The sequence below is a fragment of the Gambusia affinis genome, linkage group LG08, assembly GCF_019740435.1.
Source record: "Gambusia affinis linkage group LG08, SWU_Gaff_1.0, whole genome shotgun sequence".
NCBI lineage: Eukaryota > Metazoa > Chordata > Actinopteri > Cyprinodontiformes > Poeciliidae > Gambusia > Gambusia affinis.
In genome coordinates this window covers 19,566,497-19,589,463 of record NC_057875.1, presented here as the reverse complement: position 1 = coordinate 19,589,463, position 22,967 = coordinate 19,566,497, and the positions used below count along the sequence as shown (strand labels likewise).

The 22,967-nt window shown below is 38.7% G+C and overlaps 1 protein-coding gene across 1 annotated transcript; it reads right to left on the bottom strand.

The window, feature by feature from the left end:
• Positions 1-798: 798 nt before the first annotated feature.
• nt5dc3 (5'-nucleotidase domain containing 3) lies at positions 799-21,910 on the bottom strand. Its single transcript, XM_044124602.1, has 14 exons — positions 21,527-21,910; positions 20,737-20,909; positions 19,920-19,994; positions 19,777-19,832; positions 18,807-18,897; positions 18,582-18,719; positions 10,056-10,116; positions 9,797-9,899; positions 6,277-6,378; positions 6,076-6,157; positions 5,075-5,161; positions 2,636-2,776; positions 2,470-2,534; positions 799-2,372 (listed from the first exon to the last, which is right to left on the bottom strand). Exons 1-14 carry the CDS (start codon positions 21,807-21,809, stop codon positions 2,045-2,047), a joined length of 1,785 nt encoding a protein of 594 aa, XP_043980537.1. The 5' UTR covers positions 21,810-21,910; the 3' UTR covers positions 799-2,044.
• Positions 21,911-22,967: the final 1,057 nt, after the last annotated feature.

Sequence of the window (22,967 nt, the reverse complement as noted above, 5' to 3'; positions counted from 1 at the left end):
TTGCAATTCCTGAAGAACTGAATAAGTGATAAACTGGAGGTTTACCCAGATATCCCCCCTAAATCTACACACAGATGTTTTAGATGTTTTTTTGTTTTGTTTTTTTTGTTTTCCCCCAATCCTTGCCAAAGTAATTCACAGAAAATCCCTGGAAAACGCAGGCGGCGTGGCCGATGAAGTAGGAGGCCTGGCAGTTTGTGACGGTGGAGACCAGCGAGCCGCACATGGCGACCATGAGGTCAGACACCGCCAGGCTGAGGATCAAGATGCTCATGGGCTGCAGAAGAGACGTGTTCCTCTGCATCACAGCTATCACCAGTCCGTTGTTAAAAAACCGAAAACTCTTGTGTTGATGAACATCAGGAAGGAAAGAATACTGTAGCCCACCGTGGGGAAAATAACCGGAGCGTCCGTCACCGTGGGGGTGGACGTGAGGGGGCGCTGTTCCCGTCCATGCTGCTCGAATGTTCCTGAGGCTCTCAAGTGATCCTGCAGACTCAGGTTTTATCGTTTCTGATTGCTTCTGCCTGTTGGCTTCATCTGATATCTCAGGTTGTGCATCTGTCTGATTAGCCATCAGACCCTATTTCTGAAAACCTAAAAGCTTCTAATTTGAAGGAACAAAAAGCAATTATATGAAGTATATAAATATTTGAGCAGAGCCGAACAAATATTCAGTCAACACTACCAAAGCTGAATGTAATTACTGCAGTGAAAATGCTTAAACCCTCCGACCTTGGAGAGGAAGCATTTTAATGATGAAATGACGCATACAATTACAAACAAATCACAACAAACTACGACGCAAAGGTTATTGTCACCAAAGGTTTATTTCATGAATCCCTTTTACATGATGTATCAGTGCTTGGCATGATTTGATGTCAGGATTTGTAAAGAAAACCAATTTTCATATTCTCGTAAAATCCTCATAGCTTCAATTTTTTTATTTATTCTTTTATGAAACAGCAGCATCCACAACAATATTCGACTCCCAATCATCTAAAATGAAACATACAGGCTGAATTTGATGTAAAATGACAAAACCAACAAAAATAATAATTAAAAAAAAGATCCTAATACGTCAACGTGCACAAAATCAAATGAACCAAAATACAGCATAATTTCAGCCCAATATAAAAACAACACATCCTGCAGTAATGTGAACAACAGATTAAGGCAATGAAGAATATAATGTCAATGTAAAACCTCCCATTTCACCAGGGAAGGCAAGAGACAATAAGGCAGAAACACAAATGCATGTTAAGCCCAATGTGTGACTGCCCCCTATTGCTCAAGATAGGTAAAATCCATCTATTCTACTCAATAAATCTAACCAACTCTCAGCTACACACACACACACACACACACATAAACACATAGGCATTTGGCTTAAAAAGTAATACATCCAGTGCCTATTAAGACAATTATCTGAAAGGACTGAAATAAATAACATGTTTAAAGAAACCACAAACCACAGTTTGAACTTCTGTTACACTTTAAAGGGCATATATGTCAGAGCAAAAAAAAATAAAAATAAAAATAAAAATCTTGAAAACGTGAAGCTTACATAAATATTCGCTTCTCCATCATAAGTTGATTTAAAACACATATTCTGAAAAGATGGACGTGTGGCTGATCATGAGCAACACAGAAAAACAAAAGAGAGAGTAAGACTGGGCAAAACTTTCTCCTCACCCACCAAAACTGTCCCACAACGTCTCCCCTGGATTAGGAAACAATTTTTAATCTCAAAGGACGACATGAATGACAGCACTATGTATTCTCCAGGCTTATAGGGAAATTTTATCGCTCAACCAAGTAGCCATGTTACCTTCAGCTGTTTTTAGAAATCTGTATTTATCAAACATGACTTAAAATAAATTAGAATTTTTAGAATTGGGCCTCTGTCTCTTTAAGAAGCTCCTGCTCTTTCCAACACTCCGCCTTCAGCACAACATCATAGAAACCTTCCTCCGTCAAGCCATCAATGTGGTTCTGGGCGTTTCAATGAGAAGGAGTGCAACTCTTACACTTCCCTGTGTGATCAGACTCTGCTTCGGTCCTGAGGCGTTAGAGGAGGAGAAGGAGGAGAGGAAGAAGAAGAAGAAGAAGAAGAAGAAGAAGAAGAAGAAGAAGAAGAAGAAGAGACCCCAAATCCAGAAGAATTTTGTTCCGGCCAAAAGGGCGCCTCGTGCTGCAAAGGAGTGCGTCGAGGAAAAAAGGTGTGCTGGAGGTCATAGTTGAGCATGCAGCTGATAGAGGCCATGTAGATGTCGGCGAAGCGGGAGAGTCGGCGCGAGAAGTAGGTGGGATTGTGGTAGGTGCGGAAGAGGCTGCCGAACTGAGCGTTGAAGATGTCCTTCGTCTGCGGCCTGCCACGAAAACAAACGTAATCAAGACGTGGGCACTTCTACTGCAGCGGAGTTAATAATGCAAGGTTTGTTTTGTTTTTTTTAGATCTTAGATTACTTCATGGCTTCTCTTTCTTTGATCCACTCCTCCACGACAGCTTGGGTTGCTGGATCCCGGTGCACCTGTTCAAGACAAAACCGATAAAATTAAACGTAAAAATGAAAGCAGTAAAGACGGAGTGGGGTAAGAAGACGAAATCGAATGTTTGCAACGGTCGTCTGACCTGCATCTGTTCGATCAGTACGGTCAGAGCCTGCAACCAGGTCATCATGTGGACGTACTGCGGCGTGTTCATGATCTTTATCTCCTTCCGCAGCTCAGGGATGATGGCGCCTGTCCTCCAGCCGTGTTTCAGAGTTAAATCCTGGAGAAAATCAAAGTTGAGTCAAGAGCATGTGAGCTGTGCCAGTTAATTGCAAGAAATTAGTTAGAAAACAGTAACTAATTTCTGTCTATTGACATTAAAAGAAATGTCAATAGACAAATTTTCAGCTGGTATGGGATCTGATGAGAGGCTCAAAAATACCTGAGATGGAGCTGGAGAGCATATTTGTGTAACTGAATCAACTCTGCCATAACCTGAAGACATTTCTCCACTGCGCCTCTTTACAGACATTATCTCCTTCTTTCCATCCAGGGGGTCTGACAGTAAGTTGTGGTCAGTTTAAACCACAAATGTCAACTTCTATCGCTCTAAACAAGCTCGACAACATAATTGACTCATGGCCGCTGGCCGCTGAGCAGGCTTCATGCCAGTGATGTAAATTGTTTCTTCCAGTATCGCTCTTCACAGCTGATCATGCATATTTATAAACACATCTCCGACGCACTTAAAACCCTGCGATTCCAAATAATATATTGGCAGAAGTTGGCCTGGCAGTGACAAACGAGCCGCTTTTAGAGATAAGAATTGAATAAAGTGGAGAGATACTGACGCTCTGACATTTAACAATTTGCGCAGATAAAATAAACAGAAGATAAGGCATTTTAGTGCCCATTAATCCATTTCAAACATTGAGCCAGAGTCTCAGTTTGCGCATCAGTTTGAGCAGAATGAATAAGGGCCAGAGTTAGTAAAGCTTTGTATAGGTTGGTTTTATTAAAATAAATCAGCAAGGTCCGTGTGTTTTCCTAAGGAGTTCTAGTCAAAATTAATATTTATTTTCCAAACACGCAGTTAAACATTTGGCACAGTTATCTTTGCGAATGGAAATGTGACATTTTTATTTCACATGTTTAAGTGAACGATGCATTCTGTAATCTTCTAAACCCCAAATTCTGTACCAGCTGACAACAGAAGATGTTTTAACGTGATTGCAAGTCGGGACGTGACTGTGCTTCACTTCACGTCCCTGTGAGGAAAACACGACGGCCAACAACACGAGGGAAAAGGTTTTGAGATGATGGAAAACGTGTTGCATTAGGAGTAGAAGCCGTGCTGTTTTGTTTTCATTACTTTTTCCACAAGATAAATGATTCCAATTTTTCTTTTTATCTAAAAATAAATGTCATTAACTACAACACAGTCATGTAAATTTTTTGGAGAGAAGCATTACAAAGACAAAATATTCAGCTCCAACAAAACAATAGCTTTGTTTCATATCTAAAGCAAAAGTTAAACACCACGACCTGCTACAGTAGTGAGTCCATATTGTTTTCTTTCCCAGGGACTGGAAACATGTTAGGAACACCAAGACAAGTCTTATCTTCTTCTTCTGCAGAAAATCAGTAACCACATAGGCCCTCTATCTCTCTTGGGCTTGAAAATAAGCTGTGCACGCACTCTGAGAGGGCGCAGAAATTATGTTCTGCAAAAGATTTCAGCATTCTGATTATTTTTTTTTAATCTCTATTATTCATCAAAAATACCTAGCCAGCAAGAGAAAAACGCCCGGATAAACTGAACCTTTATTTGTGTTCTTGCTTGGTTGCTTTACTATTTTATTTTCCATCTTGTGCACTGTAATCTGTTCCTGTGATGTTATCACCGGGACATTGTTTTCGCCAACACTATCAGAGAGTTCAGGGGCATTGTGGGACGCCAAAACATGGCGTGGACTAGCAGTTTTCTTGCTTTTGGTATTCCTTCTGGAATTTCATCCAACATCAAACCAAATCAAGCGTCTTGAAAACAGTAAATGGCCCAAAGTTGTTAGCCTGTAACGATAAAATAATTTGGCTGGACGATAAATTGTCCCAGAAGTTATTGCGATAAATGATAATATTGTTGTTTTGAGAGCAGTTTCAAGTACTATAATAAATATTAATATTAATAATAATAATAATAATTGCATAAAAATGCAAGAACACGTTGTCAAAGATCAATACATTTTAATTCTAATGAACGCTTTAAACACTGGAACTGGAAGACATTTGGGATATCAAAAATAAATAAAAAAAACCGCAGAAACAACACATAAAAAATATTATGAAGTCTCTGTAAACAAAATTATTTTAGGTTATTGTGAACTGTGAAAAATGGACTGGAATGGTAAATATGGGCCGTAGACTACTGGGAAGATTAAACATTTGTCCTTTTAGCTTAGAGGATTACACACTTCTCTGTGGTAGAACAAGACTCTTTTTGCTCGAATCCCAAACAGCAACAGTCTGTGTAGATAAAATGAGCTATTGGTACTAAACATGTGTGGATGCTGCTTACTGCCAAGTCACTGTAAATGTGATCTCCAAAGTAAAGCACTTTGGATCCCCTCCAGCCAGTGAGTCTGAGGAACTCATAGAGGTTTCCCTGTAGAGCAAAGAAATAAAATAAAATAAAACAATGAAACTGTTCTATCAATGAATGTGGTCACAGCAGGAAATTCACACAGAAAGCTGCTGGATTTTCTTCTCTGAGCCAAAAGCTTTTGGGAGTGAGGTCGGACGGTTTTAACGAGACACTGGGTCGGAAATCTGTGAGAACTAAAAAAACGACCTCATCAGATTTCACTGACCCTCTTGAACTGTATCAAATATAGAATAGAAACCAAAGTTATGATCCACAATAGCACAAATGTCAGTGATTATTTCCACAGAAGAAAACATTTTGTCTTCTAGTTGCCAAAATGTTAGCGTTTCCATTTCCGTGTTTACATTTTATTGTTTATTTCATTCACTCAATAATAAATATGAATGGTTCATGTGACAAATAAAAAAAAATGGAAGTGGAAAAGAACAAATAAATGGTAAGCATGAGCTAAGTTCAACATTCACACAATGACCAGGGAACTGCTAATAGAGGCGACATAGACAGTTTCTGTTATATTAAGATAATTCAGCTCATAATTCATTAAATATTCAATCAAACTTCTCTCTGAATGACGGATTCTCCGCTCATGCCTGGTAAATTATCCCAGATTTAACTTTTATTATTTTACTGGTCATTCCCAAGAGTTTAAAGATGAGGTTTCATCTAATTAGTCGGTTTTAAACTAAAAACTACATCAGTTTACAGTAATCCAGGATAAGAATTATTCTTTTCAACATAGTCTTCATCCTAACCAGTACACAGTTGAACTCATCTATTGACAATATTGACAAAGTGTTAAATTACGCATCAGTTCATATTTGACCAAACACTCAGTTAGCAAAAAGACTCCAAAACTGGATTTAACTCAGCAGTTTTTTTAGACTGTATAAAATATAAATTTTCCGACGCGGTACCTGCTTGTAGATCTCCCCTTTCTCCAGCCTGTGAATCCTGTCCCACAGTAACACACCTTTGTCTGTCACTCGCCTGAAGGGTCTGTGGGGGGAAAAAAAAAAGCAGGACGCGCAAATCGGTTGGAAACGGTCTAAACAACAGCAAGCAGAATAATCATATTTATGGGAACACAGGAGAAGCCACTCGGAGAAAATACTGACTTTCTTCTGTCGTTGAAGAAGCTAGGTTTATCGGCCTGGACAATGACGACGTCAAACAAGTCTCTCCAGTCTCTTCCCACAATGTAGCTCATTCCACGGTCCCTGAGGAGAACAAGGATCACTTGGGATCAGAGTCAATAGGTACCTCAAGATGTGAGGTGGAGTAAGCAGTACCTGGTAACATGTTTTAAAAGACACATGGATCACAGTGAGTGTCGACCTACGAAAACAAAACACCGGGAAATAGATGTACTGGAACAACTTTTTGTTCACTACCATCTCTTGCCAAACTGTTATTACTTCACTATTGGTACCTTTATGTTGGGTAATTTTAAGGTACCATGAAGAAGAAAGGCTAAAAAAAAAAAAAACCAGGGAAGACTGTTTGAGTTTATCTCTTTGAAAGCCATGGACTGAGAAATGAGGGTAGTATGCAGAGATGGTCAATAGATAAGACAACTGAAGCATGTAGAGGTCTCAACTTCAAACTGGATCTGCTATAAAGAGGCATAAAGTGAAAAAATATGTCAGTAAAAGAAAAATAAATAAGGACGCAGGACAAATTAAACAACATTGCCAGAAAACAACACCAAGTTAAGCTACAAAAGGGGACAAGAAAAGGAAACAAAAAAAAATCTGTTTGAAATCGATAAAATCAGATAACAGTATCCAGTGTTGCTCTATAAATCTAGGAGGGCTGGGTTGATTCAGTTAATTTATTACACCTGAGAACAAAAAGACACCATATCTATTGAACTTCGCCCTATTTGATCTTTACCTCAAGCCAGAAGAACAAATTTATTCTGTAAAGGAAGTTTGCTGCTGGCTAAAAGTGACCTTCACTTCCCGCTGACTTCCTGTCACAAACTCTACTGCCACTCACCTTACAGGCTGTGTTCACAATACCAGACATGCAGTTTTTGTTATAAATACAATGAGAGGTTTCTATAGCTAAACACAAGAAAGAAATATTAAAACAGACTTGAAAACTGAAGGTTTAAGTCTTTGGAGTTGGGAATATTTCAATCATCTCTGGGTAAACCAAAATAACTTTATGTGCTGGTAGATATTACTGATGGTCATTGACCATATTTCCATACGGTAGAGTAGAAAAAAATGACCTTAAATTGTTGCTCATCAAAGTGGCTTGTCCTCCTATGAACATGTTAGGAAGAAAATCTCACGAAGGCCCGCTCTGTTTCGCATCCCAAAACAAATCCGGGTAAGAAACGACCAAAACGACGTGACCTTTGAACCAAACATGCAGCACTCAAGAACAAACTGTACTGTACCTTCAAAGTGTAGACGATTCTCCAAAACTTGTATTATCAAAATGTGGCAGTGACTATCACTCAAAATAATATTGTTTTATGTCAGAACTCGGCCAAACTAAAAAAAAAAATGTTTACACTACTATATAAAGACCCACATCTTCTCCTTGGCTTTTGATTCATCATAAGAGTTTAATTTCCTTTTGTCATATAATTTCTTCTTGCGTCTATTTATTATAAAACACAAGTATTTTATTTCTCCTTTTAATCATTTTTTTTTTGTTTCAGTTTCAAAGGTTTTATTTTAGTACCTTTTTGTTCAGCACTGTTGTTTCTAAAGTGCTTTATAAACAGTTGGAGTGGCTGTGGTAGAACGTCAAAGACAAAACAGAGATTTTATTCAGTGGCGTGAGAATGAAGAGCTTAGTATTTTCTAAGGCAGAACCTCTGTGTCACAGCTTTCACAAGAACACATTTTATCAATTTAAACATCAATATTTAGAGCCAGCCCAGCTTTAAAGCAGACCATAGAGGGGTGACAATATTTCCTCCCGGATCGATAGCTTTTTCTACCCTATGGCACATCAGCTCGGTGTGGGCGTTTCATCCGTTTGTACAAAGCCTGGAGAACATGCAGCAGTTAGACACAAACTACATGCATTCACAGAAATGACTGTAGCTACATTGCACTTTCCTTTTTTTATCCTAATTGTCCACTTTACAGTAGTTTTTCATCTTACTTACGTGCCCTGCTTTTCAAACTGATTCCTACGTTGTTGATGCGACGGGAAACTGTGAGCTCGTTTTCCAAAGACACTTGGAGATGTGTGTTGGAACGAACCGCCAACCCCACCGCCCGCTGGAAAGTGTGTTGAGCGTGCGCTCTAAACTTCACTCATCAAAACTTGCATTTACATAGCAATTTAAAACACTCCATTAATAAACATTTAAGAATCAACTAATTTCAGTGTGTGTACGCATCTCCCTCCTTATTGCTTTGATGACTTAATATTAAAACAAGGACATCGCTTCATTGCTTGTGGGCTTTAGATAATCTTTTGAAGCTCAAATTCCCAACTGCTCAATTTGTGCAAATAGCTTTGACTTCAAAGGACTTTATGGTCGATGCGAAAGTGTACAGAATAGTAAATATTGGCGCTCTGATGTGTGAGGGCTGCTGCACACAGCGCTCCCGTCGCAAAAGTATTCAAACCCGTTGAACCTTTTGAGACTGGAGCGCTGTCGGTTCAAGTTTTGTTCCTAGTCTGACGTGTATTTAGATCCATTCATCAGTCAACTCTGAGCTTCCCTGTATCTGCTGAAGAGAAGCAGCTACGTGATGATGTCATCCCCCATGTCTCAGCATGGAGATGGTGTTTTTTCTAAGGGTAATGTGAAGTGTTAGCTCTCTATGTTTTGCATGTAAGCAAAAAAAACCAAACAAACCTACATTTTGGTCTCACCTGACCAGAGCGCTTTCTCCAGCATGTCTGTGTCCTCTACATGGCTAGTTAGTCACCTTGTGCTCATGGGAATTTTTATGGCTTTCTTCTTGCCACACCTTAAATACCAGATTTTTGAGGTGGGGGGGGGCAACTAGTATTTGTCCTCTTCACAGATTCTCTGACCTGAGCTTTTGATCTCTGCAGCTCCTCCAGAGTTACCATGGCCTCTCTTGGCTGCTTCTCTGATTAATGCTCTCCTTGCCTGGGCTGTCTGATCAATGGAATGGCATTTATTGGAAGGCTTGCAGTTATGTCATTCTCTTTTCACTTCTGCATGATGGAATGAAAAATGTTTGGTGAGATGCTAAAAAAATTGGAATGGTATTTTAAGCAATAAACTTCTTTATTCCAGATGTTTTTTTTTCCTTCTTTGTGATGTCGTTTGTTCATTAATGCTTGCTAACAAACTCCTTTATGCTTGGATTAAATTATGTACATTTATTGATTAAATAAGTCACTTTTGAAGGCAACTGATTTCACAGATTTTTTTTTTTCCAGGAGTATCAGATTGAAGATGGGAGCACAAGTGAACGTTACAGTTTTTCAGATTTTAATTCAATGCACGCTTTTGATTCTACTTCGCAGCTAAGCGCCACTCAAAACATACCAATAAAATACAAAAATACACAGAAACAGGGTAGCTGTTGGAACACTGTGTGAACACTGCAAAACAGCTCCAGAAATTCAACATCAGTGCTGCTAAACATTACTCGCTGTGAACAAACATGGCTTAATCTTACTCACACAAAATCAAAAGGGCTGTTGGTGATGAGAAACATCTTCTTTCCGTGCGCCGACAGCTTCTTCAACACAGCATGGCTTTGCTCACCATAGCAAATGTATTTTCCTAGAAATAAAAAACAAAAAAAAACAAAAACAGAAATCTATTGTGCTTTCTATTTAAAAAGCGTGACCTCTCAATGCTGAAACGATGTGTTTGCACCTTCTGCGATAAGGCAGTATGATTTTCTCAAACAAAAGGGAATGTGTTAAGGAATGTTACCGATATCCGCCTCCACAGCTCGATACATAATGCCCTTGACATGGACGTCTCTGATAGCTTCCTGCGAGGAAGAAAAGCAAACAGCACTCAGCCAGAAAGTCAGTGACACACAATTAGCATTCAGCTCTGACAGCAACTTTACTCTGTAAATAAACAGTTGGCTTGAAGCGTGAGAAGAATCGTTCTTGAATACGAATGAAACAGGCAGAAAGCCGGAGCTTCGGAGCTCTGTTGTCACAGTGAGAAAACGTTTGAACCGACGACTCTGTAAAAACCACACATACACTTGTGGGGAAACCTAAAACCTCCATCATAGTCAAAGACTAGCTGACGCAATAAAAAAATTTAAAAGAACAAAAAGTTTCAAAAACGTAAAAGGTCAAAACTGAATCATAAAGCGGGAGAGAAGAAAGAGATTAAGGAGGGCGTCCTTGAAAAGATGAGAGGGATTCTTCAAACACAGCAAACGCGTGCGTGTGTGTGTGTGCGCGTGCGTCTCCTGGAGCTTTTAATGACAGCTATCTGTCAAAAAAAATGCTTTAGCGTCACTGAGAACAGACAGGAGCAGCACGACAGCAGGCCTCAGAGGGAAAACACGGCGCTGATTTCTCACCGTTCCTCCTGTGATGTAGCAGAGCCACGTGGCTGGTGGTGAAATTGCTCGTCTAAAATTAGACGCTGCTTTTCAGCCGTGCTAAAATTAAGACGGCACAGGACGGCTGGAGTGTCGCAGAGAGCTGCAACGTGTAAATACAGCAACACTCAAGTACTATTAGTCTGGGATATACATATACCCCTAAAGTGTTATACATATTTTTTTACTAGAATCACAAATTAAATGCGTTTTGGAATTATTTTGTGAATTTGTGACAAACACAAAGTAGTGTGATAAAGAATATAATGTCTATAAATGTCAAGAAAATGTGTTGAGTGTCACCAACATGAAAAGACCATCTGTGGCGGAAAACTGACACTGAGCGAACACAGCTTCCTTTCCACGGGAAAATGGTGGTGGCAGCATTATTCTATGAGGTTCTTCCCTTCTTTGATGAAAAGACAAATTCAGAGAAAATGGAAGAAAGCCTGTCAGAGCCAGCCGGCTTGAAGGTTTTCAGCTTCAAGCCTTGCAACACCCCCAAACAAACAGCACAGCGGACACTTTAGAGATCAAAATGTTATGATCCACCTCGGAGTCGGTGGCCAGACCTGAATATCTATTTTCACAAATACAATCCATCAGATCTGAGTGAATGTTTTGCAAGGATGAAATAAAGAAATATGTGCGAAGCTGCTGGAGGGAGGCAAAAACCTTTTCTCATGAATGATTATGAACCTGCAGGTTCATAATCCTTTTAATCTCACTTCACTAATATACACAATTGTAATGTAAAAAAAAAAGAAAAAAGCACAGAAATGTTCATATTGTTTTGAAATGCACTGCATGGTAGGATTCTTAGTATGGACAGACGCCGACACCAGCAGATGCAACGATGGATAGAAAGAATGATGCAACGAAGACGAGGCGCATTTGTAGGCCTGTCACGATAAATCAATTAACCATACGATAAATTAAAACTATCGACGTCATTTTAATTATCACCTTTATCGTCTCTTCCGGCCTTTTTCTCTTTCTGTTGATGGCACTGAATGAAAAAAGGTTCAACTCCGCTGCTCTCCCCTGACCCTCCCTTCTTCATTCCCTTAGTGTAATGTCCAGCGCACACTACACGATCTTAGAAGGTCGATTGTTTCAAAACCTGAGAGACCACGCATTAACCGACAGAAATCCTAGTGTGGTGTCCAACAATGGGCACAAAATAATGGCTCCAAGTCCAGTTAACTAATTTTAAACCAAGCATTAATCAATGCTTTACTACAATCTACCTGCAATACATGTGGCTCTAGTGTCAGCGTAACGTCCTGACTGAATGAAAAACATTATAACATATTTATGTCACGTACTGTGTAGCAATTTCGCTCCAACTCCTCCCCTCGTCATTTCTATATTCTTTGCATGAAATATTTTATAAACATTAATGTTGTTTCCACATATCATATCCAATGTCCGCTGGACTTCGGGTTGCGCCATGTCAGCTGTTTGGGATTCCCCTCTGTAATTTCCCCTCAGAAAACACAGAGGAGAATCCTCGCTTTCTGATTGGCTACCTGTCACATTCAACAGGCTGCGTTAACAATCCCAGTGGGGAAAACCCCTGATTTAGATCGGAGCGCCACAACGATCTAGCGTAACACACCACACACTACAGGATGATCACAAGTAGGCCTGTCACGATAGCAAATTTTGCTGAACGATTAATTGTCTCAAAAAACTATTGCGATAGACGATAGTATTGTTTGAAGACCTTTTTACACTGATTTAATGGAAATGACGTAATAATGCATGTGATTTCCTGCCAAAGATAGATACACTTTATTTTAAAAAGAACACCCAACACTGGAACTGATAAACAAAATAAACAAAACAACCAAAAATAAAAATAAAATTGATTCTCAGTCTCCATTAACAAAAATGTACTTGAATAAAAACGAAATAACATAAAGCCAAAGTGTAAATAAATACTACATTCAACCAAAAGAGTGCAGATTATAAAGTCTGTTTACCATATTGCCCTCCAGTAATCATTAGATTTAAATAGAGAAGATGGGCACATCGACTACCTGATGCAATAGTTCACACTACACCTTAGTTCACACCTACATTTTCCCCTCATGACAATCTTAGAACTTTTATCTTTCTAAGATTGTCTCTTGTTATCATCCTGTAGTGTGTGGTGTGTTACGCTAGATCGTTGTGGCCGCTCCGATCTAAATCAGGGGTTTTTCCCCGACTGGGATCGTTACCGCAGCCTGTTGAATGTGACAGGTAGCCAATCAGAAAGCCGGATTCTGCTCCGCACTTTCTGAGGGGAAATTACCGAGGGGAATCCCAAACAGCTGACACGGTGCAACCCGAAGTCCAACGGACATTGGAGATAATATGTGGAAACAACATTAATGTTTATAAAACATTTTGTACAAAGAATATAGAAATGACGAGGGGAGGAGTTGGAGCGAAATTGCTACGTTGATGAACCCAGTAACTTTTCAGCTGTTCTTCGTTAACGTGACATAAATCGGTTCTAATGATTTTCATTCAGTCAGGACGTTACGCTGACACTAGAGCCACATGCGTTGCAGATAGATTGTAGTAAAGCATTGATTAATGCCTGGTTTTAAAATTAGTTAGCTGGACTTGTAGCCATTATGTTGTGCCCACTGTTGGACATCACACGGCACATCGAACCCGATGGAACCGTTATACCTAGGATTTCTGTCGGCTAATGTGTGATCTCAGATTTTGAAAATGGGCCGACAATCGACTGACAGCACTAAGATCATGTAGTGTGCGCTGGGTGTGTAATGACACTAAGGAAATGAGGAAGGGAGGATCAGTGGAGAGCAGCGGAGTTGAGCCTTTTTTCATTTAGCGTCATCAACAGAAAGAGAAAAAGGCTGGAAGAGACGATAACGGCGATAATTAAAATGACGTAGATAGTTTTAATTTATCGTACGATTAATCGATTTCTCGTTTATCGCGACAGGCCTAATCACAAGCAACAATCTTAGAACAACAACGTTCTAAGATTGTCTTAAGGGGAAAATGTAGGTGTGAACTGATGTGAAGAATAGAATAAAAGTACTTCATTCATCCCAGCAGTGTGAACTACTGCATCAGGTAGTCGGATGTGCCCATCTTCTCTATTTAAATCTAATGATTACTGAAGGCCAATATGGTATACAGACTTTATAATCTGCAGTCTTTTGGTTGAATCTAGCATTTATTTACACTTTGGTGTTTTTATTCAAGTACATTTTTGCTAATGGAGACTGAGAATCCATTTTATTTTTGTTTTTGGTTGTTTTGTTTATTTTATCAGTTCCAGTGTTAAATGTTCTTTTGAAAATAAAGTGTCTCTATCTTTGGCAAGAAATCGCATGCATTATGTCATTTCCATTAAATCAGTGTACAAAGGTCTTCAAACAATATTATCGTCTATCGCAATAGTTTTTGAGACAATTAATCACTCAGCAAAATTTGCTATTGTGACAGGCCGAAATATCTATCTATCTATCTATAGATAGATAGATATACATATATAGGTCTATATATCTATATTTGTCTATATCTATAGATATCTATAGATATAGATATGAGATATATAGATATCTATCTATCTCTATCTATATATAGCTAGAGATAGATAGATATCTATATCCATCTATAGATATAGATCTAGATCTATATCTAGATATAGATAGATATATCTATGTATATCTATCTATATCTATATATAGGTATATAGTATTGATATTATAAAAGTGTCAATTTGCATTCACTAAATCTTTTTAGACTGTGGCAGGAAGCCGGAGCACCCGGAGAGAAACCTGCAAACTATTTATAAAGTTTAATTACAAAATTTATTTTTTATCTGCACCTAAAGAGAATTTAGAGAGACCAATTAGACAAATGTGATTTTAGTGAGGAAGTCAGAGCGCCTGGAGAGAAACTTCAGATAAAAAACCAGTAAAATCCATTCACTAAGGGTACAAAAGTTTCCAATACTTCTATTTAAAATCCCAATATAGAAACAGAAAAACAGAACAAACCAATGCCAAGGGAGAAAAGTGTTGATTTACTGGCCCAGTAAAAAACAAGACAAGGAAAAAACACCCAGCACAACAAACTAAACAAAAACAAAAAAACTGGCATAAAATCCTCCCAGAAAATTTCTGGGAGGAAATTTGTCTGACTCACTTCACTTTCTTCTTCCTCAAAATGGCCGCTTGTTTCGTCCTCTGCGTTATTCTGTTCTTCCAGACTTGGAGGTTCTGGCTCCTCTCCAGAACTTTCTTCATCATTCTGGAGAGGAGGGCCAGGAGAAAATGTCACACTAGGTGTGTTTAGGTGGTCACTGTGGGGTTCTTCTACATTCCCTCGCTTCTCATAGACATAAATAAATCCCCTTACATTCATGTCCTCACTGCAGGATTTACCAGCAGTGAGGACATACTCATCCACCACCTTTACTGTCTGTCGTCCCTGAATCAAATAGGTGTAGAAATTAGCTGACTCAGCATCTCTACAGATGACGGACGACAGACAGTACACCTCAGTTCCACTTTCTCCTGGTACCTCCATCACTGGATTGGGAACCACTGGGTATTTTCTAGTGACCCACTGTGGCAGAAACAAAACAATCACTTGGTTGTTGCTCAGGATGTTTTTACGATCTAAGCCGGACCTGCAACTGGAACAAGAAGGCGGGCGCCACATATTTATCCAGTTGTTAAATAAAGAAACAGTGTCGTTAAGTGTAGTCGAGGTCGGAAGCACAACGATAGGGCCGTTATTTAGGATCTGTAAGAAAGATGTTCCACAATCACTGCAGGTGTTTGTGCAGAACATTTCTCGATCTGTGCTGCCACCGTATGAGTCGAGCCAGACAAGAACAGACTCCAGTAAACAAGATATTTCATATTGTTTCCCCACGTCTGGTGACGGTTCTCTCTCCCTCAGTTCCATCAGAACTGGGGAGATTTCTGTTGGGGAAAACAAATATCCTGGTTGGTGGACGGCAGTGTGGATCAGAGAGGCACAGTTTGGGATTGACGAAGCCTCTTTGAACAGGTGTCTCTGGGCCAGACACCGTCTGGTGACGCTCAGGTGGAGAACACTCTGAAAACCGGCACTCATCCAGCTGTTATTGAATCTGTTTACAAATCTACAGATGTCACCCTCTGTCTGTCTCAACCTGCTTTGTTCCTCATGTACAACTTTCCCATCCGGGTCAGTTTGTTGTTGAGGAACAACGCAGTACTGGTTTCCCAAGACGTTTCTCTCGTCCTGAGAGACCACTACCCCGGCCGGGGTAGTTTTGTCTTTGGGAAACGTAGAACCATCATTTGGTGGGGTTTCATTGCTGATCCTGTCCGTCAAACCAGCTTCCCCTTCTGGGGTGCAGTCTAATTCAGGATCTACAGTAACCCTGCGCCTTAACAATGGGTTCACAGACAGATCTCGGACTCTGTTTTCATTGTAAAGTGTTCGTCCCTCTGAAATGAATTCCTCGTCCGAGGAACTCTTCATGTCAGAGGAGCTGGAAAATGTGCCGTCGATCATCAGAGGTTTCTCTGCGAGTTCAGTCCCCGAAAAAACTTTCCCAGCCGGGTCAGTTTTTTCTTTGGGAACAACGGGCAAATTGTTCCCAAAGACTGAACTCACATCCTGAGTTGCGTCGAGAGACGATGTCTTAGTCAAATCCACTGTAGAGGCTTCATAGTCGACTTTCTGGTTGACAGACCAAACTGACCCAGCCGGTCAGTTTGGTCTTGAACCGCTGAAAGTTCATTCCCAAATGAAGTGCTCTCGCCCTTTGTACTGTCTTCTGAAATCTTCGTCAATTAATCTCAGTGTCTTCGGTCAACTGGCTCGTTTTCAAGACAAACTGACCCAGCGGGTCAGTTTGGTCTTGAAGTTCATTCCCAAATGAAGTGGTCTCTCTCTGTACTGTCTTCTGAAATCTTCGTCGAATTAATCTCAGTTTCTTCGAAGAAAACTGGCTCGTCTTCAAGACAAACTGACCCAGCCGGGTCAGTTTGGTCTTGGGGAACCGTTGTAGGTTCGTTCCCAAATGAAGCAGTCTCGTCCTGAGTGGCACCCTGGTCCAAGTCCTTTCCTGGGAGGTAGTGGTCAAACAATTTCTTCATTCCTGTTGTGACCAGGTAACCAAGTCCCCAACCAACAGGAAAAATTAATGGGTAAGGCATCTCTAAAATATTAAAAATCTTTGTCCGAAACGAAGCTGTGTTTCACTGAACTGTTTGGATCCTGACTGACGATGAACTGAGTTACATGCATTCAAAGTGTCATTGACCTTCTATGAGGTCATCATAGAAGGTCTATGAGGTCATCAATGACCTCACTGGAGCTCTGGTGCAAGGTCTTGCTTCTGATCGTTGCTATGGAAACGATCACATCAGTTCTGCATGACTCAAACTATAGATGAAATAATGACTAAATATTTGTATAATGTCATATTTTTAATATTTATTTAACATAAAGAGATTGACAAAAGATTTTTACAGGATTGAATCGTTTCATTTGTGGTTTTCTGTATCTGCTGTGGTATAAATTGTCTTAACCCAATTATCCATGATTATTTTTTAACACAATCCTTTGGTAAGCTAGCTGTACCAAACTATGGTCCAGGGATCCCAGTTTGAGAAAGAATCTAATCTAATCTACTATTATCCGACACTTTGATCTCTCTGATTTAAGAGGATAAATCAGATGAGATTAACAATGATTTTCCAAAATGAAAAAAAGAAATGAAATGATCTATGCAGTTTGTCTTCAAGCAGCGAAAAGGTGCATAGACCCTGCAGTCATAGTGATATAGCCTATATTTTAATAAATAATAACCTGATAAAGAAAAACCTACTTTGAAATATATATTTCAGGACTGTCAGCATTAATGCGTAAATACATGCGATTAATGATCTGAAAAGTTTAACTCGCTAATGTTCCTTCCACTGAAGCACCAATTTACTGTTATCAAAACGACTCATTTTAAACCGTCTTGAATATAAATCATAGAAAACTGGCGTGAGACAATAAAAGGCTTTCTGAAACGGTTTAACGGTTCCGTAAGTAAATTTACGGAGTTAAAACTAAACTTGTTACTTACGACGCTAGCGTCGTTCCAGAGTGGACTTTTACATCACTTCTGCTGACTTTATATATTTTGATTTTCTGTTACAAAGTTCACTGATTGGAGATGGAAATATTAACTGAAGGGTTGTTGTTTACTATACTACCACAGTGTAAGTCACATATTCTGTAATGATTGATAAATAATGGATAATTGTTTGTCTATTCTTATTCTAGAGATTCTATGAAGTGTAAAAACTAATTCATTGGGTTTTTCTGTCATCTTTTTTACTAAATTGATCAAGTTTTTTTCATTGGACATCAAAAACAATATGTAAAGCATTTTGAAATGCCTTGCTGCTGAAATGTGCTATACAAATTAAATTTGATCGATTGATTGATAGTGTGAACTATTGCATCAGGTAGTCGATGTGTCCATCTTCTCTATTTAAATCTAATGATTACTGGAGGGCAATATAGTATACATTCTTCATAATCTGCACTCTTTTGGTTGAAACCAGTATTTATTTACACTTTAGTGTTTTTAATCAAGTATATTTTTTTGTTAATGGAGACTGAGAATCTATTTTATTTTTGTTTTTGGTTGTTTTGTTTATTTTATCAGTTCCAGTGTTAAATGTTCTTTTTAAAATAAAGTGTCTCTATCTTTGGCAGGAAATCTCATGCATTATTATGTCATTTCCATTAAATCAGTGTACAAAGGTCTTCAAACAATATTATCATCTATCGCAATAGTTTTTGAGACAATTAATCGCTCAGCAAAATTTGCTATCGTGACAGACCTACGCATTTACCTTTACGTCTTTGTAGAGATGGACGGGCTCGTAATCGATGTTGTGCCTCATGAAGAAGTCGTTGACACAAGAGAGGAGCGTCATCTCCGGCAGCGAGAATATGTCCATGAACTGTTTCATAGTGTGGCCGTGTGTACTCTGCAGGACAGACGTTCATCATCACTGTGTACATTTGGGGCTTCAGCAGCTAAGTTAAGAGCTAGAAAGTGTGCAAGTGAGCTTCACCTTGCCATAGAAGTCACTCATAATCTCAAGAGGAACATGGGAGCCTTCATACATGGCAATGACTTCCTCATCAGGCATTGGATGAAGACCTCTGCGAAAAGAGAAAGAATCATTTCGGTTATTTTATCAATTATTTTGACGATTATTCAGATAAAGAAATTGGCCTTTCTGTATGACCTCTCAAATGCAATAAACAATGCAAATGAACAAATAATTCAACGTCTTTTTTAAATAATAAAATAATAACTTTATTTCCTTACATGCAATATTATTCTTTCAGTGAACGCTTGATCATTTGTAGAAAAGGATGCATCTGCAGCTAAAAAATACTTCTAACATCAACACGTGAAAAGCTCAGCTCTTTCTGCCTGATATAATATCAATACAATGCAGGGCTAAGTTGTTGATAAACACATTAATAATTGGACAGCAAAAAAATGCTTATTGGGATTTTTTTGTTTTGCTTTTTTCTTCAGAATTTTATGATATGAACCAGAAGACCTTGTGACCCCACTAAGGACAAACATGCAAGATAATGGATGTATGGATGTTGAACTGGATGAAGCTAAAACTACTTGAGGAGTTTTAGCTTAGACAGGTTTTATTTTACCTTAGATGCAAAATGCATGTGTTCTTGTTTAGTTTGAGCTTAATTAATGGCTCTGAGAATGTTGTATTTTCAGCAAATGGGCTTTCTTTTGAGTCCGGAGTGATTGATTGCTAAATTAGCTGACAATTATTTCAATCATCAATTCAATCGCAATTAATCTGATTAATCGTTTCAGCCATATATTCAACAACTTTGGCTGAAAAAAATATTGGTAATATCTTAGATTTTTATTTCCTATAAAGACACACGTATGTAACAACATCTTAACCCTTGACATTTTGTGACATGATAAAAACTTCCTATCCTAAAACCATTAAGCAAATAAATGTTAAGATTTCCCTCTGGGCTCAAGGAAAATACCTGTAAACAGTTCCCAGCTGGATGTAATGAAAGGCATCTATCTTCATCAGGAGTGCCTGTTGCAAAGCAGATCAATGATTTTAACATGGCAACTCCATCCTTACCCGATCCTTACGATTTTACAGAGGAGAACTTTCTCTCACCTTCTGGACATCGTAGTGCAGCCCTCTTACTGCAAAATCTGGAATATATTCATACTTCCGCAACTCCTCTGGATACTAATAATCATGCAAAATTCAAGGTGACAACAGTAGTTAACACAAGTCTCATACAGGTAACATATGAGGTGGCAGCCCGGTCTAAACTAGAGCTGCACAATGCTTCAAATTTGATTTAGCACTGTGTATTTTATTTTATTCTGGAGTAACCACATAACATTGGAACCTCAAAACATCGTTCTGAGCCGTATGCAACGAAATTTCGTTCTGTATACACCCTGTGCATGCAAAATGATAATAAAGTCAGTCCAAGTCTAAGTGTCAGTATCACAATCACAAAAAACGTCTTGGATGCAATATTTGACTACATACTATGTTTCAAATTCTGCATGGACAAAGAAAAGAGCTAAAAAAAATATGGGTTATTCTTAATCAATACCGACATCACTGTATTCAAAAAAAGAATTGCAATTAGATGTTTTCCTGATATTGAGAAGCCCGGGTTAAACCTTCAAACAAATGTAGAAAACCCACAATACAGGGTTCCTGTTAATTTAATATTTATACTTTATGATTTTATTTATCTTTTGAAAAAATAAAATAAAATAAAATAAAAAAGGAAATTCAAATATCTGTCATCTAATGAGTGGAACAGGGAAGAATGTTTCCAGATTCTTAATATTTTAATCAAATTCTTTCCCAAGCTGTGATGGAACGATGATAATACAAACAATCAGAACCCATTATTGTACATTTCCTTTAAACTTTCGTTTACTGCAGTCAACCCCATGAGGCGCCTCACCCGGTGGTTGTTGATGAGAATGTCCCGCGCTATGTCAAAGATGAGTGTGTGGAGGTGGCTGGAGTAGAAGGCCAGGGTGTAGTCATAGTCGAAGCCGTAGATCTCGATGTCTCGTAGGCTCATCTCATTGTTTGCAAAAATGGTGTCGGGATCAACGGCGCTGGTGGATATTACTAAGAGAAAAAAGAAATTATGTAAAAGGAAAATACTTTCATTTCATTCAATTGAATGCCACGACAAGGCACTTTAACAGATACCAACAATGTAAAAAATGGATGATCTGTTCTCTAGTTTGAAATACAAAAATGCTGCCAAACGGCCAAATGCCTCTTTTTGGGATCGAAGGAGAAATGTAGTAGTTTTGGGTTTTTTTACGCCTGCTGACCGCCAGTGTTCAGTAATAGTTGGAATAGGGGAAGAATTGTATGACAGCCCTTCGTGCAAGGTGATGCCAAAAAATGGTCCAACGCCCATTAAAACAGTGAATTTTATTTGCTGATATGTTTTATTTTTAAAATATTAGACAATAAATTATGTTAATAAAATTTTATCTCAATTAAAAAATGTCTACAAACCCTAAAAAATATGTAAAGGACAAAGAAACTATCAAAAAAAACACTTAAGATTTGTGATATTTTGTCTTCATAACAGTAGATATAATGTAACTACTCTTCACAAAGGCTTTCAAAACAAAGCTGTATAATAGTAAGGCATTTGTCACCAGGGTTAGATCAGCGTTACAAAGCAAGAGCATTTTTGTATTTTAGATATTAATGTTAGAGCAGCATACCCTCTGTCTGTCTTTTAGTCTCACTGTAAACGGACCACAGCCTCTCTGTCGTGTCCTGACCATCCGAGGAGCTGCTGCTCACAGATGCTGCGCAGTTTTTGGCTCCGCGCTGCTGTAACAGCGGCTGGACACCGGCTCCTCCGCAGGAGACCGCCTTGAAATTCCTCTTCCACCAGCCAGACCTGAACGGGTGGTTGGGTATGAAGCTACGGAAGAGACCCACTCTCCACAGACACTCCGTGTGTTTCACCAGAGACGAAAGAGACCGCGACAGAGGCGCCATTGTGGTGTTCTCTGCGGGACGAGCGATTAGGAGGGTGCCGAGGACTCCCAGTCCGCCGCATGTGGGACAGACGCTTCTGTAAATACCGAAATTGTCTCTGTATGGTTACTCTGACGTCACTTCCGCGTTTCTAAAGGTCACAGCCAATGGGAGACCGATGCGTCCGGTGTTCTGCCTGCTCGGTAAACACAGGGAGGAAAAAATATATTTTAGATGAAAAAAAAAAAAATCACAGATATGTTCTGGATAAGTTTACTAAAGTGTTGCACCGTTCTCGACATTTAAGTGAAAATAAATATTTTATCTGAGAAAAGTTTAATAGAAGTAAAAAAAAAAATATATATATATCAATATTTACCATCCTTTTTATGACAATAAAAAAATACATTTTTAAGGTCATGACTGAGGAAAACACATATGTAAAAAATCCCGCTCTGAATTAATTAAAACGAGATAATAATCTAAAATGAAACCCAGAAAACTACATACAGATGTAGAAAATATTCAAGCTTTGTTTGAATTGTGATTTAATATAGTAGTGTACAGTACAGTTTCTGTGATCATGTCATGAACCTTTCTGTACTTTACTATCACTATTTGAACACATATAAGTAAAAAGCAAAAAGCCCACTGTTTTCGCCTTTATCTGCTGTTGACACATCACTGCTTTGATGTGAAAGGTGTAGACTCATGATAAATAAAAGTGGGCTGGATGATGGTGTGTTTATTTGCACTGCTTCAGCAGCAAGAAGGACTCTGGTGAGGCCTTGTTCAGAGAAGTTTAAATCTGTATTTCGTGTATTTGCCTAGTTTCTATGACTTCCAAAAACATCCATGGATCAGTTAACTAATTCTAAATTGACCATAAGTTTATATAAATACACATAACTATTGGGAATTTAAGATTCCAAATTTGCTCTTGTCCTGTACTGTGACATCAAAACAGAAACCCACAGATTGCAAACAATAATCGTCCTACTGTAAGGTGAAAGTCCCAATGAACGGCCTAAAATATGCATGGAAAGCATAGGTAGTTTTAATTTAGTCATCTTAAAATTCCTCAAAGCATTTACTCCTGAGTTAAAGTATTTTCAAAGTTTGTTTAACCCTCCTGTTATCCTAAAATAACATTTAGTGGATCTTTAAGTGAAACTCCCA